The sequence below is a fragment of the Gymnodraco acuticeps genome, unplaced genomic scaffold, assembly GCF_902827175.1.
Source record: "Gymnodraco acuticeps unplaced genomic scaffold, fGymAcu1.1, whole genome shotgun sequence".
NCBI classification, from domain to species: domain Eukaryota; kingdom Metazoa; phylum Chordata; class Actinopteri; order Perciformes; family Bathydraconidae; genus Gymnodraco; species Gymnodraco acuticeps.
In genome coordinates, this window is record NW_022991244.1 from 789,392 (window position 1) to 805,648 (window position 16,257).

At 44.2% G+C, this 16,257-nt stretch overlaps 1 protein-coding gene across 1 annotated transcript; it reads left to right on the forward strand.

Annotated features, from left to right (window-relative positions):
- Window positions 1-756: 756 nt before the first annotated feature.
- On the forward strand, window positions 757-15,433 carry ubap2a (ubiquitin associated protein 2a). The gene is given in 28 exon segments (XM_034239580.1): window positions 757-845; window positions 2,634-2,771; window positions 3,137-3,214; window positions 3,643-3,753; window positions 4,915-5,077; window positions 5,198-5,284; window positions 5,370-5,442; window positions 6,966-7,063; window positions 7,382-7,440; window positions 7,542-7,612; window positions 7,900-8,021; window positions 8,024-8,079; window positions 8,190-8,460; window positions 8,654-8,960; window positions 9,443-9,667; window positions 9,971-10,238; window positions 10,662-10,701; window positions 10,891-11,062; window positions 11,345-11,390; window positions 11,528-11,831; window positions 12,043-12,134; window positions 12,319-12,366; window positions 12,437-12,530; window positions 12,620-13,027; window positions 13,606-13,710; window positions 14,197-14,264; window positions 14,366-14,557; window positions 14,646-15,433. Coding segments are annotated over 27 exon segments (3,750 nt in total). The 5' UTR covers window positions 757-845; window positions 2,634-2,675; the 3' UTR covers window positions 14,742-15,433.
- The last annotated feature ends 824 nt before the right edge of the window (window positions 15,434-16,257 follow it).

A 16,257-nucleotide genomic window follows, 5' to 3' on the forward strand; every position in this document is an offset into this window, starting at 1 on the left:
ATTCCATGGAAGCTTTCAAAGGTCTCTTTGGTAGGCCAGTCTGCATTGTGATCGAATATTCTATTAATTGTCTAGCGGTGTGCGTTTTCAATAACAAGAAAACGTATATATTTAGACATACATATACAAACCGTATGTCTAGTTCGAACGAGGTGTGTCTTTCCAGTGGTAGAATATAACTAAGTACATTTACTCAAGTACTGTACTTATAAAATACATTGTGGTACATGTACTTCAGTATTTTCACATTATGCTACTTTATACTTTTACGCGACCACAATTTGTGGGCACATGTGGTATTTTTTTACTCCACAGCAGTAATTTTGCACATATAGTTACGTTAAATATTTGGATTATTAATAAAAAATATAAATGGACTAATACATTTTTGGGCTTGTTTATTTGTTCAGCTACCCAGTAGTGTATAAAGAAGTAATCAAAAATAAACCCTACATTTACCCAGCTCAACATTGAAGTGATGAACACATTAATGCACCAATAATTATAATACAACAATTTAAAAATAACAGGTGCTTAAAGGAGCCATTCTGCATAACAAATACTTCTACTTTTGGTATTTAAAGTATATTAAGAAGCCAATACTTGACTTAAGTGCAATTTTGAATGCAGGACTACTAATACTTGTAACTGAGTATGTGTACACTGTAGTATGGCTACTTTAATGTAAGTAAATATTCGGAGTATTTCTTCCACCTCTGTGTTTCATGGGGAAGGTCGTTAGGAAGTTAGTTGTGACCCAAGAGGAGAGGGGAGCATCACCACCACGGCAGGGCACATCACGTGACCACCTTGTCTGCTGCTGGCCGAGTGAAGCGTGTTAGCAGGTAATAAAAACACAATTTTTCTAATGTTTTACTAAGTTCACTTTCTGTATCACAACGCGTTTAAAATGCGTATTTAAACGCCTACTCGCTGAAATTGTTGTTCGCTGGCTTCGTTGTTTATCCGGCGCGGGGTTGTTAAGGATGCAATTTTTCTGTTGTCTTGTTTCCCGGCGAGCAATGTCGGGATGGGATTGTGCCCCGCTGAGAGGCCTTTTTTCTTCAGATTTAACACCGATATGTTGTTAGACGTCAAGCCTGTTGTTTATTTGTTCGAGGACGAGTCTGATGTAACCGCCAGCATCGTTAGATAACTCTACGGATCTATAAATACGGATAAGACACGAGCAAGCGAGTTAGACAGCCGTTGGCTATCAACTTGGAGCAGATTTAGGTAGCACCTTTAGCTAGCTTCATCCCCGCTGCTCAGTATCGATGCTATGGTGTCAGCATTAGCACGCTAAAGCTAACACGAGTCTGTGCTAGCGAGGACAAAGGGACCACAATACCAACAGCTCAAAATCGGTCAGTGTTGAGTTAAAAAAAAGGATGCTACGAGAACATGCTTTTATTTTGCAACATATACACGGAACGTCAACCGTTACAGAGTAATATATAGAGTCAAGTAATAAGTAACATGATAGCAACATGCTAACGTTAGCATCGGTTCATAACAACGCTCCGCTTGGTTTATTACTAAAAAGAACGGTAGCTAGTCAATTATTTGTAAGATGTTACCAGGTAGATGTTTATATATTTTGACACGTTATGTTTTACATAACTGGTATTTATTTGTCACTGTACACGTAAATGTAATGAACAAGATATGCGGAGTTACTCTGATGGTTTGTTGTTGTTTATCTTTTAAGAACGTCGAGACTCATACTTGTAATGATATGTTATAATTGTATTATTTGAGTACAAAATACTGCTACTGCCGTAGGTATTTCAATATTAAAAAGAGGTTTCGATTTTTCATTGAAATCACATTTTATGCCAGTTCGTCCTTTTGCACAAGCTTTGTTCAGAGCAGCAGCCAATGGCAGCAGTGCATTTGGCAACGTCACTCAGACACTGTAAACTGGATTGCTATTGTTCTCTCACATAAAACAAATGGGTCACTGGGGATATCTGTAGGTATTATTCTAGTACCCACCTTAGTCAAAGCTTGCAACTCCAAAAGTACACCGTGTTGTTCTTTTGTTATTTTACGGAATTTAGCAATTCCCTTTTCCATATAGATGCAGGTGGATAAAGCCCTGTGTGTGCAAAGGGTTTTAAGAAGTGTTTAATATTTGCTACTGAAATTATTAGTTCTTACTAGTCTATAAGGTATCACAGCCAATTTGCATCAAGTTACAACTTGTGCAGGAGAGGATTAAATATTCTACTGCGGTTTGTGTTTCTAATCTGAGGCTGTAAACTATGTAGCGCGTAAAGGGGCTTTGAGGTCAGGGTGTGTGGTGTTTGTTCTGCTTCACACTCTTTGGTCTGTGATTTTTGTAAGAGGACACTAGGTCGCTTCTCCTCCTTGACCCAGATTCTCAGCAAAGCTGGTGTGGCCCACTGCTCTTACAGCCTTCATAAGCAGTATTCATGATTGTGCAATACAGCTTTGCTATGCTCACAACACATATTGTTGGTATTAAGCACTTTGTTCTTTCTATACACTCGTACATGGGAAAGTATCGAGGCTCTGCGCTAACATCATTGTAAATGAAATGCTTGTGTTTGCAGAACTGTTGGTTGATTTCACTCATCCTTCCAGGCTTCTTGTTTCCTTTTTTGCAGATTTTTCTATTTTGTACATACAGAGTTTTGTATATACTGTATATGATGAGCTCGCTGGGCGGCGAAAAGGCCCGGGGCCCTCGGGAAAAAGCGCTGCCTGCTGCTACTCAAACATCACAACCACAAAAACAGATACAGGTGGGCCACCGCAACCACATAAACGTGAAGAAAGCACACTGCCGTAAGCCATAGAGATTTTGAAACAAAACACCAGTGTGCACACGATTACTCTTGCCAACAAAGCCAGAGTGCACACATTATGCAAGGAGACCTCCTTTATCATTATTGAAAAGGATCTACATTAGCTTTCAATAAGGACAATCGTAGGCCCTTGCTTAGTAACAATATAGTCAAATACATACCTTTCTAACTGTGTTAAATATAATAAATGTTTGGTTGTTAAGGAAGATTTTATGGCTGACAAGTTAACAATATGATAGGTGTAACTAATACGGTGTGAAGATATTTCGTTCTTACATTTGTTTTCTCCTGTGAACCAAAAGGCCACAGCTGAGCAGATCCGGCTCGCACAGGTGATCTATGACAAGAATGATGCTGACTTTGAAGGCAAAGTTAACCAGGTGAGGAACACTACTGGTGCTGTGTTCACACCAAACACAAAACAAACCATCATGTGTTTATTCATTTTACATTGTCTGTGGCTTAAATGAGTTTACTGCAGTGGTTTAAACCCATATACACCTTCATTTAGTTGCAATGAATGGATCAAGAGAATGCTGAACTAACTACATCCTGTTGCTGGTTTGTAGAAATTCTGAATTCATGCTTAGTCAGGTCTGTCCCAAGCTGACACCACATTTTTGTTTTAAACAGCTTGTTTTCTGAATGGAGTTCACATCCATCAGTCTTTACTAACGTTGTAGCTGTCAACTAATATGGCATCAATGTTATGTTTACACACTGAGAAGATATCTACATGCTATGTACTTTAAAATCACTTTAAAAAAACAGCATTTCCAATACAAAGTGTCTTTGTTGCTTTCCCCAGCTGATGGAGGTGACTGGGAGGAACCAGGATGAGTGCATGGTAGCGCTCCACGACTGCAACGAGGATGTGAGCAGAGCCATCAACTTTCTCCTGGAGAGCACCTCAGACATGGTAACCACACCATGTTTTATTTAATCCCTTTGTTACACTTCTCATACTCGCCTGTGTTTTTTTTTTCAACAATATCTATTTGCAATTTCAGATAGTGTGAATAGATTTATTTTGCTTGGTAGACAGAATATGCGATGGCCCAAAACGATAATTGATTTGACTGAAATTGGTATTTTGAATTAGAAAGATTGATGATGAGCACATGGACTGTGAACATAAGTGAGAAAAATCATTCATGCTCTAAATTTGTAATCATACCACAAATCAACCAGACCTTCTTTTAACATGTTAGAGTAAGAAAAGCACAGGTGTAATACATAACCTTAATTATGGCTGAATTCCATTCATCTCAAATGATTTAATAAGCATGGCATTGTGTGCTGTCACGGCTTAAGCATCGTACTGTTAGACTTTGAATAATCACTAAGTAGCTCGCATCACTTTTTTGTCTAAGACGGTTGGCCTTTTGAAATGAAGGTGAACAAACTAAAGGACAGATCTCAGACCGAGGACATGTTTCCAAGGGGAAGGTTTAAAGGGGAAAAAACACTTGTGTTGTTCTGCCAAGTCCGAGTGAGTGTCCCAACATTTGTGATGCATACCAGCCGGCACAGATGGCGACTAGAGGCTGTAGGGCAGCCGGCCAGACAGCTGCCCTGCTTGTTGTTTTGATTTTGAGGAACTCCAAAAATAGCAAATAACTGGTGTTATACACGGCAACCCTCTGATAACAACTTCTTCTACCGAACTCGTCAAGATCATGACCAGCGCAAACCTAGAGTGACCTAATAATACATGAGTCAAACATTCATTGTAGTTGCTAAAAAAGTTATAATTAGTGTTTTGATTTTGAATATCTACAGCTCACAGGTCCCAATCCGATTTGTTTTCTTCCTGCATGCAGAACAGAACCCTTCAGACAAGTAGGTCGAAAATGTCCGGCATTATAGCTTTTCTGTAACCATTTCCAGGAATGTTTTTGTAGCGTTGCGTTAGCCTCTTGGTCAGAATACACACAGGCTCAACCAACCACAGAATGCAAGAGGCTCCTTCTACACTATACAACTCTGAAATGTGACTGATGGAGACAAAGATGCCATTTTTGTTTTAATTAAAAAAGTGCATAGTTTACTTACTGATGTATACTGCCCATGTTTTTAGACCTCATGGGAGACGGTAGGGAAGAAGAAACCGCTGGTGAAGGAGGGTCCGTCAGACAGCAAGGAGAACAAGGAAAACAGGGAGAAGAAAGGAGAGAGGGAGGCGAGCAAGGGCCGTGGGGCTGCCAACCGCAAGGGCAGGGGGGCCAGCCGCAGCCGACCGGGTAGGGAGGATAAACTCTACATTTATTTGATTCTGACTTTCCTGCCTCCTTCTTTACAGTATCATTACTGCAAATCCCTTTTTCTCATTTGATGTGCACTTGTGTTTTGAACGCATACAGTGCGTCCAGAGGAGAATGGGGTGATGGAAGTGATGCCCGTGGACAGAGGTGCAGACCGAGGTCGCAGGGCCAGAGGTGCGGGACGAGGTGAGCAGTAAGCACTTGAAAACGCTTTGTTAGTACCCCCAGCGCTGTAGTGGACGCTGTTGACCTTTTTGTGAATGTTACGCAGGATCTGCAGGATCTGGAGGTCGAGGCCGAGGCAGAGGACCACCAGGGACCCGGTTCTCGGCCCAAGGCATGGGGTATGGTGACAACAAGCACGTACATGGGTTTTGTAATAGAGCATGGACAATATCAAAATCGCAGTTAGCAAAAATATTTGATGAATGCAAAATATGTGAAAATATAAAATCACTCTGAAGGAAGTCTTGTGGTGCTGAAGATAAGTACCGGCCTACTAATGGTATTCTACAGACTTAATACAAATCATTGTTTGGTACAGATCCCCATCAAATATATATTTTTAATGATTATGTGAGTGCGTTTAGAAATTGGTAATTCCCTCTGATATCATGAATCATATTGCAATAACAAAGCAGTCAAACAAATTGCAATCTGTTTTCTTTTCACAAATCATGCATTTCTAACATACTTTTAGGTGTACTTTTGTTACTAGAGTGTTTTTCAGGCCAGTAAATGTAACGTATTCTTGAGTTTGAACCTTAATGATTGTGAGTCTTCAGTCTCATTAACATCTGAAAAACATAATAATAAACGCATCTCGCCTCTCCCTTTCCACAACACCGAAAACTAGGGATGGGTATCGTTAAGGTTTTAACGGTACTACTACTTTTATCGATACTGCTTATCGGTCCGGTCTTTTAACGGTACTCTTATCGGTTCTTTTGGAGAAAAAAATAAGGTAAACTAACTAAACAAATTGTGAACAAAACTAACATTGCTTTTTATTTAAATTTAAATACATAATATTTCACATCAAAAGAAACAACAGTTTTTTAACAAATCGTATTAAATAATCTGAGGACAGAACTGTAAACAGAATAGCTGAAACTTTAACAAAATAAATAACTCAGTTTCCTCTAATCATGAACCCATGTTTGAATCATTGAGTTAACTCCGTGTGTTGCTGCTAGCATACATAACACCTGACTGGTAAACGTTACTCGTGGATGGGGCTACAGAGCTGCTAGAAAGACAGTGGAACCCGGTGCATTCCTCCGTCTGGATGTGGAGCACTTTTGCTAAATGTTTAGATAAATTGCTCGTGTTACCGCCCTCACATGTTAAACTCTTATTGCACTTTTGGCAACGAGCATCGAGACGGGTAAAGTTTAACCACACCTCGGAGCGAGTTCTCTCCGCCATCTCCGCAGTGTGTGTGTGTGTTGCTGCATGTAGCAGCTGGGTGTGTGTAAACTGCCCCGCCCCCTCCCAAGCAGGCGGGGGAGAGAGATTTCTCGCCTGGATTGGAAAGATCGAAAATACTAAAAAGACGGTTTTTGCATATTAGAAATGGAATATAATGTTTGTGTAGCAATAATACATATATTTTTGACATGTCTCCAGTACCGATAAAAAGACCGTTAACGTCGGAGCTTAACGGTACCATGGTCTTTAATAATTCAGCCCGGGGCCCGTTTAATACCGGGGCTCGGTACCCATCCCTACCGAAAACCCAACAACCAGGAACCGATAGCTCCTTCAGAAAGTGTTTATAAGAAACTAACTGAATCAGTCCACCTCTTCCTTCCTCTTCAGTTTATTTCTGTGTAACTAAATATACCGCTCCTTCCCTCTTCCCCAGGACCTTCAACCCAGCGGACTACACCGCAGAGTCCGGATCAGGGGGTGCACAGGGTGAGATGTGGGACACAGCGGGCACCAACAGCACAGATGGCACAGGTGTGCTTTTTAGAACTGATATGCTCTTCAGCTGTCGGTAGTCTAGTCGCTACCAACGATCTTGCAATGACATTACTACCTGGTGTTGTTTCGCTTCTTTTTATATTTGAATGAAAATATTCCATGCAGGTCATTTTTGTTTATCAGTGCTGGTGTTCAACAAATAAATAAATAAAAACCTCACTACTCGGCCTCTCTGCTCCGTGCAGCGGCAGGGTTGCCTCACATGGTAGCCAGACTCAAATGTATTTTAGAAAAATGTTCACATGGCGTTAACCTGTATTTGAATTCTGTGACTCATCATTTGTTTCTCTCTAGTTACCTGGAGACATACCTTGGAGGACTGGGCGTCTGAGGACTGGAGTGAGGATGTCAGTGTGAGTTGAGACTGTTGCAGCAGAAGTCTGTAGATCACAGTAACAATGTTGTGGTGTTTGTTTTCAAACAATGTCTCCTGTGTTGTTGTTTGTTTGTTTAGCTATCGGAGACCAAAGTGTTCACCGCCTCATGTGCACCTGCTGCTGAGAACCACATCACACCTGGGCAAAGGTAGCTAAAACCAGCTCAATTATAACATTATAAAGTGGCCCTGATGTTTCATTGTCGTGCAACTTCAGAATAATTATTAATATTACTATTATTTGCTACAAATTGCTAAGTAGTTATTTTATACTAATTTAAAACTATGTTGGCAATGAAGGAATACCTTTACTTGACAAACTATAGAGGTATATTGTCATTGCTATTTAGAATGTACTTGTATCTATTAATAACCCATTACATTGGCAACTGTTGACTCCTGCAAGCCCTTTCTAACTGTCGGCACTGTACTACAGTCTGGACCTCGCCTCTCTGCTGCAGAAGCCTGTGGGCGGAGGAAGAGAACCACCTTCGTCCTCTTCCTCTCAGAGTCTGGTCTTCACCAACTCCCACCACCACCACCAGCCACAGCAGCAACACCCCCCCCCCCCGGCCGCAGCACCACCAGCAGCACAAGCTACGCTCATGCTGCTCTGGTAATGAAAATATTTCTTTTGATTTGACACATTCCTTTCATCTGTCACATGTAAATGAACCCATGCACACACAGACTGATGATTACGCCCTCTCCTCCCATGTGTGCCAGTCGTCAGTTCTGGGAGCTGGTTTTGGGGACCTGGGCCAGGCCAAGAGGCCTCCGCCCAGCGCCGGAGCTCAGATACTGGAACAGCTGAAGGGTCCTGGCCTGGGTCCGCTGCCCTCGGCCCAGGCGGCGCCTCCTTCCAGCACCCAAGGGAGCAACCCCTCCATGGGCCGACTGCCAGGCCTGGGAGCACCTGTACCTCCACCCTCCTCATCCAGCTGGGACATCAAGGCATCAGAATCCAACTCCACCTCACTGTCCTCACAGTTCAGCCGTGAGTGTGGCCATCATGCTGCATTTTCTGTTTCAACATTATTAGTTTGAGTCTTAATTTAGCAAGGACCATGCATGATACATCTCAATAAGAGAAGAGATGATGTTTGTCAGTTGGAAGCATATTCCAGTATATGAACAAAGGCCCGTGTAGTGTTTGTAAACCCTGTCCTATGTTTGTTGTGTGTCTGCAGGTGAGTTTGGCCTGCAGCCCGAGCCCTCTCTTGTGCTGAGTCATCTGGTCCAAAGGCATGCGGGCCCCTCCCTGCCTCTGGCCCGTCAGCCCAGTCCTCCATCGCAACACCAAGCGCCCCCTGCTTCCGCCTCGCCCGTCCCCCACCTCACCGGCCCCCTGGCACAGGCAGGCCAGGCGATGGCTGCTGGTGCTAAACCTCATGTCCCCGGCGCAGGGCTGGACCCTCAGGGCGGCAACACGCCACAGCAGCAACGGGCACAGCTCAAAGTCCAGAAACGAAGGATACCTCCATCATCAAAGGTACTGCAGGGGGCTGAAGATGTTGGACAGAGAGTTGGGATAAATTCAGCTCCAGAAGTTATTACTACAAGATATTACGAATAGATGCTACATTTCACTTTTAGGGTCATGAAATGAGTATGTGATGACGACAGTATTCCTCCATCCTACCACCAGCATGTCGGGGTTCTAGTTTGAGCAAGTCAGAGTATAAACAGTTATCATTGATAATTCATATTTAATACACCTTCATCAACTCATTCATAGGTTGATAACTGGAACTACAGTTAAGTTGTTGCATTAAAATGTCTAACAGAAGGAATTACTAATCATCAAAAATAATTCTTAATTGTTTTATTTATTACAAATATTGTAATAAGTACTACTTAATTTACATCAAATCACACATCAGGGGTACAACCTCCTAAATGCTAATATTGTCTCATAAAATAGTTTGGTACAAACCTAAAACCCTAACCCTGACTGTCCTCCCCCCCCCCCCCGGCAGATTCCCCGCCACAGCGGTAGAGATGCCGGGCTCGGCTGAAGTCCCGGGTCTGAATCTCCAGTTCGGAGCGCTGGACTTCGGCTCGGAGTCGGCAATGCCCGAGTTCGGAATCGTCGACAATTGTGTGAGCCAATCCAGGGAGTCCACCCCGGCCCCCGCCCCAACTCTTCCTGCACCGGGACCAGGCATCCAGAGCCAGACCAGCCTGTACTCCAAACCGCTCAGGTACTGTCGCTGCTGACCCGGGTCAATACCAATGAAAGTTAACAATTGCGGTAAAAAACCAAAACTAAACAAAGTTGATTACTAACTTTTTTTATAAGGTCAAAGATTGCATTGATTACATTTGAACACATCGTAGTAAAGTTAAGATGTACCTTGGCACCAAAGTACCGGTTCTAGTTACATCCTTACTGCTGATTGATTAGTTTCCTCTCAAGTGAATGATATTACAGAAACGATATGGTTTGTGAATAAAGTCGAACGTTTTATCTGACTAGTTGTTCTCCTCTCACTGCTGTCCCGCAGTGAGTCGCTGGGCAGCCCCCTCTCCGTCGCCCTGCCCCTGCCCCTCTCCTCAGCAGAGCCGGTGTACCACTCCTCAGTGCAGCTGCCCAACCTCACTCCCTCCTCATTAGGGAGCGGCATTCCCTCCTCTTCGACAGTCTCCTCCGCCTCCTCCTCCATACCCAGCTCCTCCCACTACTCCTCAGTGGGGGGAGGTTACGATGGGACCATGCCCCCTCACTCACGACTGGCCTTTTCCCAGAGCAAAGAGGCCACGGGGCCAGTCATGGTGAGTAGCATTAGCCAAAAAAGAATCATCATCCTGGGAGCCTTTTCAGGGGAATGCCGAGATGACAGAGATGAGAAATGATCCTCTTCTATAGGATAGTTGTATAAACAGCCGGACACTGATATATTGCTTGGTGCAAGCAAACAGGGGGTCGAGGGTCCGCCCTGCATTGGGACACTCTGGACTGTAAACTTTGAGATGACTTGAGCATACGGACATTTGCCCATAGACACTTAAAGTTATAGTTTGGATGTTTTGAGTGAAACAAAAGTAAACTGACATCGGCTGTGGTTAATGGACTGACTGTTACTTAAAAATATAATAACTAATAACATGAATTTTGTTTGTGATCATCTCGTATGTTGTTTAAGTGTTACATGTATATGGTATTGATCTGTTAAGCTCTGTTGTTCTTTTCACCAGAATGGTCTGAATGGTGTGAGGACCTCTGCTGCTCTAGACAGTAAGTTCCTCTCTACTCTTTTCACTTGTTTAATTTATACCTTCTATTGTAACGTCTTTTTTGGGTTGTGGCATTATGACTAAATAAATCCCTTCCTCTTCCTCCTCCTCCTCCTCCTCCTCCTCCTCCTCCTCCTCCTCCTCCTCCTCCTCCTCCTCCTCCTCCTCCTCCTCCTCCTCCTCCTCTCAGCTTCATCAGCATCCTCCACTCCGAAGCCAGAGTCGCCGTCTCTGAACATCTGCACCAACGGACCCTCGGCACCTTCCTCCCACCTCCCCTCCTCCATGCCTCCACACAGCTCCACGCTCTCCAGCCTGGCCCAGGACATGCCCTCTGCCAGCCATCTCAACTCACACAACAGGTTAGAAAACAGAGTTGCGGTTTACAAACTAAAATGTTGCATGCAAAAAAACTTGCCTACCGTTCCTGCATTTAGAATGTGACACAAATCTGGCCATAAGTCAAAAGGTTTCCCAGCTTTTTCTGCTTGACTTTGACTTCTTTACCATTTATTACCAGTTGTTAAATTACAGTTCTTAAGCTAATAAATAACCATTTTGTTTCTTTGTTAGTGAGATGCAGCTTTGCAAATGTTTTATCAGTGCAACCAATCATCCGTTTCCTTTCTGCCGTCACTCTACAGCCATGTCAGCAGTCATTCCTCAGCTATGGGCTCCAGCGCTCTAACTGTAAGTACCAGTGTCATCCAACACAATGTAAAGTCTCCTGTGTTATCTTTAACCCTGTATACAAAACAGCTGGTTTAGCAAACTCAACACTGTGTCTATGCATCACCAACTCAAATGGACTTAATTCTCGTCCTCAGTACACCTGTGTTGACAACAGCGGTGTGAGCTCGCTGGCTCCTTCCACGGGGTCGTACTCGCAGCCCTCGTCGCTCCACTCCTCCCACAACAGCAGCATCAGTAGCAGCAGCATCAGCCACCTGGTGAACATGCCCAACATGGGCGGCAGCATGGGCAGCTCTGTGGGCGGCATCATCAGCGCCAGCGGACTCCACTCTGCCGCCATGGCCGCCGCCAACTCGGCACTCGGACTCGGCTCCAATGGAGCTAATGCCACGTCCAACCTCAACGCACAGAGGAACAACCCCCTGCTCTCCTCCTCTGGTACACACACACACACACACACACACACACACACACACACACACACACACACACACACACACACACACACACACACACACACACACACACACACACACACACACTGACACAAGGGGAATGTGTGATCTCTGTCACATTGTGATTAGCCCAATTCATTGTATTTGTTGTTCTTCACGTGAAAGTGATGGTTGTTGTGTCAATGTGTTCACAGGTAAAGCTCCCCCTAACTTGTCACAGGGAGTTCCCCCTCTACTGCCCAACCAGTATATCATGGGCCCCGGGGGGCTGCTGCCAGCATACCCAGTGAGTACCCCTCAGGATTTAGAGTCACTGAAGTGTATTATTATTTTTTTATATCAATGAACCTTTGTTTTCGTAAAGAGCATTCTGTGCTGAATAGTTTGAAGCTTCAAATGTTTATTCATAAACTCAACATTTGATTCTCTTCTTAAAAAGAACAAAACTAACTACCTGTGTTTCACAGCAGATCTATGGTTACGAAGACCTCCATATGCTCCAGTCCAGACTGCCAATGGTGAGCCTCATCGTCACACTCTGTAGTACTCTAGTTGTGTGGCTCCTTCTGATCCTCTCCTGTCCTTCAGCCCTCTTTGCAGGATTACTATGGAATCACATTCCCGGGCCCCGCAGCGACTCTCTCTGGCAGAGACGGGGGCCTAGCCAACAACCCCTACTCAGGTAAAACACTGGCCCCCCTTTGATGGCCTTGTCCCAAATCCTTAAAATCCCCGTGATTGTTCTCGCCTGACATCTCAAATATTTGTCAGGTGAAGTCACAAAGTTCGGCAGGAATGACTCCACCTCCCCGGCGCCCCCCGCAAGCCTGGCAGCCCAGCAGCCTTCCCAGGGCCAGAGCCAAGGCCAGAACCAGGCCCAGCAGCAGCCCCCCCAGGCCCAGCAGCCCCAGGGCCAGCCGCAGCACCACAGCAGCCAGCAGGCCTTCCTGCCCCCGGGCTACAGCTACACAGGCCTGCCTTACTACGCGGGAATGCCGGGCGCCGTGGCCAACGCTGCTGCCTTCCAGTACAGCCACATGTTCGTTCCTCCCGGGGGTCCAGCCTCTGCCAAGCAGCACAGCATGGGCCTGGGTCTGGGAAACCCCTCGGCCAGCCCCTTCCAGCAGCAGACGCAGCAGCAGCAGCCCAGCGGCTACGGACAGCACGCCTTCAGCTCAGGTCAGTGAACACCAATGTTCACAACAGGACATTCATTCAAGGAGCTCCCATAACATTGTCCAGTAAATTGACAGGAATCTCATTTGCTAATATAGAATGCTTATACAAGGACAGTTTTCAAATTGGCACACAATATTGTGAGTGACCTGAGGCACCCTCTTGCCTCTTACTTTGAACTGTTGCCATCCGGGCGGAGATATCGTCCCCCTCTGTTCAAAAAGAACAGATCTCGGCTGTCTTTCGTCCCACAAGCCATCAAACTCCTAAATCAATGACGGCTAGGTCGCACTGTTTGCCCAGCTGGCCCTGTCCCCCCTATTTCGCCTATAGGCCCCTTGTCATGTCTGCCGATATCTGGTTTTCTTATATCTGTTTGTTTTAATCTGTGTCTATGTTGTTGTCAGTGACGTATTGTCTTATCTTTTTAAATGCCTTTGTGATGGGCTGCAACCCATTTTCCCCTCGGGGACAAATAAAACGAATACTATACTAAACCCTTTTGTTATTAGTATTGGGGTTTGTCTTGCACAGGAAGTGATGTGTTTTGCTCGAGCGCTGAACTTTGTTTTCCTGTGCAGGGTACGAGGAGCTGACAGCGGGGCCGGCAGGAGTCGACTACAGTAAAGGATACAACTCCTCCTCACAGGCACAAGCCAAATCTGCTGCTTCTGGGCCTGGCAAAGGTACGACAAATAGACACGTCTTTTTATAATGATCATTTGAGATTTTTCAAATTGTCCGGAATTATAATTAAAAGCATGTGTTATATATGTCTGAGCTTGACTATCCTAAATGGCTGGGGGGGGGGGGTTTCAACAAGTTCCTTTACTTAGAAATATACTTTTATTTTCCCTTATGTTTCTGTGTTATCTTACTTATGTCATACCAATGTTTAAACTGATGAAATTGTTGGGACCATTTAGTAGTTGGATTTAGATCAGTTTAGTTTTGAGGTTATTTGGTTAGTGTTTGGTGTTTTTTATTTATTCAGGCTCTCCAATTCTAGATTTGTGATTTAATATATACTGTAAATCATTTTTATTTAGTATCAGAGCCCCTATTCTCAAGCTTTGGATAGCTAAGCGTATCCCATTCCACACGTCTGCATAACCTATTTTTAACTCTTAGTAAATTAAATTAATAGAAATGTTGGTGCGTAACTCTCCTAGGCGTCTCCGTTACGTCCAGTAACTCGGGTGTGCCAGACATCAGTGGAAGTGTTTACAATAAGACGCAGGTGAGCCTCTCACAACTCCTGCCCTGTTTCTTGCTGTGTAGTTGTTTATACCAACAGATCATTAAGACCTGATTAATTGATGCCTCATCTTCGTTCTCCAGTCTTTTGATAAGCAGGGATTCCATGCGGGGACCCCTCCTCCCTTCAGTCTGCCATCAGCACTGGGGGGCCCGGGGCCTCTGAACCCTGGAGCAGCTCCTGGAGGCTATGCACCAGCTCCATTCCTCCACATCCTGCCTCACCAGCAACCACACTCACAGCTGCTGCACCACCATCTTGCTCAGGATGGACAGGTAACCCACGCCGCAGACACTTTATGGTCGCTCAGGCTTTTACCCGTGAGTTTCTGAGAAGCTAATTTGTATTTCTCTGTGTGTTCAGGGGGTTCCCAACCAGCGGGGCCAGTCCAACAGCCTGCAGCAGAAGAGCCAAGTCAACAAGTCGAGCTACGGCAGCTCCCCCTACTGGGCCAACTGAGACGGCCACATCTGCAGTGTGTGTGGCGTGAACATGGACACACACACCAACACACAGCACCACACCTGCGTGTGACGAGATCATAGAGGGACAAACCATTTTACAACACAAGCTAAAAACACACACTACCACCCACCCTCCCCTTTGCTCTGTATATCCCCTTTTCAAATTTATGGCTGTTGTATGTAAAATATATTTATGTATGTATTTATACAGTATATATGTATTGGTAGGACATAAAATGTGGTATTCTGCATTTGGTTTTTATTTTGAAGGACATTTTATTTCAAAAAAAAAAAAACAATGTGGAAAGACGAGAATGCTTAATCATGGAGATGAAGTTGGTGAATATACTTGAACACAAGCATCCTGTGATGTGGATTTTTTTGTATGCATACATGATCTGAGAGTGATGTACATAGATTCTACACATCATTTTCACGGCAAAGGCCTTTTTTTATTTTAGAAGAAAAACGTTTTTGTAACTTTGGTCTCCCGCATCTGTGAATCCTTATATTGAGGGTGACTTGAGTTGATAGCTTGACTTTTCTTTCTGCCCCGTTTCCCTCCCATCTGTCTCTCATTCCTCAACTCTTACTAGTTGGCTGGTTTTCACCTGCCCGGCCTTGGATTTGATGTCATTTTAACATTGGTTTAATCATTGTTGTCCAAATTAAAAGTTCTGAACAGTTTGTATCGGTCTGGCATCAATATTTACTCAACACAATGTTTTTCTGGATTTAAGCCCACAGGTTGCTTCATACTCGCAATGAAACCAGTTCAGTGCAGAGTAGCAAAAAATGTATTTGATATAAATGATTGAGGGAGACCACTGTGCCAACATGTTCTGGACAGGCTGGATGCAAAGTAATCAAATTGTGCAGATAAGATTTTTTATTAATCCCCGATTTTTCCGATCTGGTATAGATTTACTCAGAGGCTGGAAATACACTGTATGTTCATGTATACTATAAACACTAAAAAGGACCTATAAGTATTCAATAATTGAAGAGGTGGCAGAGCAAAAGGGCTGCCAGTGTTTCAGGGCCAGGGAGCGGTTTGGATGTGGTGCCTTGTCCAACTGGGACTCGCAGCCTATGGTTCCCAAGACCATACAGAGCTAATGCTGCTGTGTCAGGCCACCAGTGATGGAAAACAGTATTTTCAGGAGCTTACATTTTTTTAATTTACTGGCATAGGAAATGTTACACAGGACTTAAATCTAGGGTAAGTAATTCACTTCAGAAACACTTTGTTCTATTCCATGGAATGCTCTTAACATCCAGATAGCAATGATTACATTAAATGCTTTGCCAATAAATACATACAAAAATGTAATCTGTGGAAGCCGTAAACAGCACGACCAAGTATTTTGGATGGCCTACCTGCCTGTCAGCCTTCCATCTAGTGCACAAATTTAACTCGTGCCCTCATTGGTCATGTGCGCGTTCGTGTGTGTTGGAGGAGGGGCTCTGTGAGGAAGTCTAAAGGAAGGGGTACTTTTCAATTCTAGCGC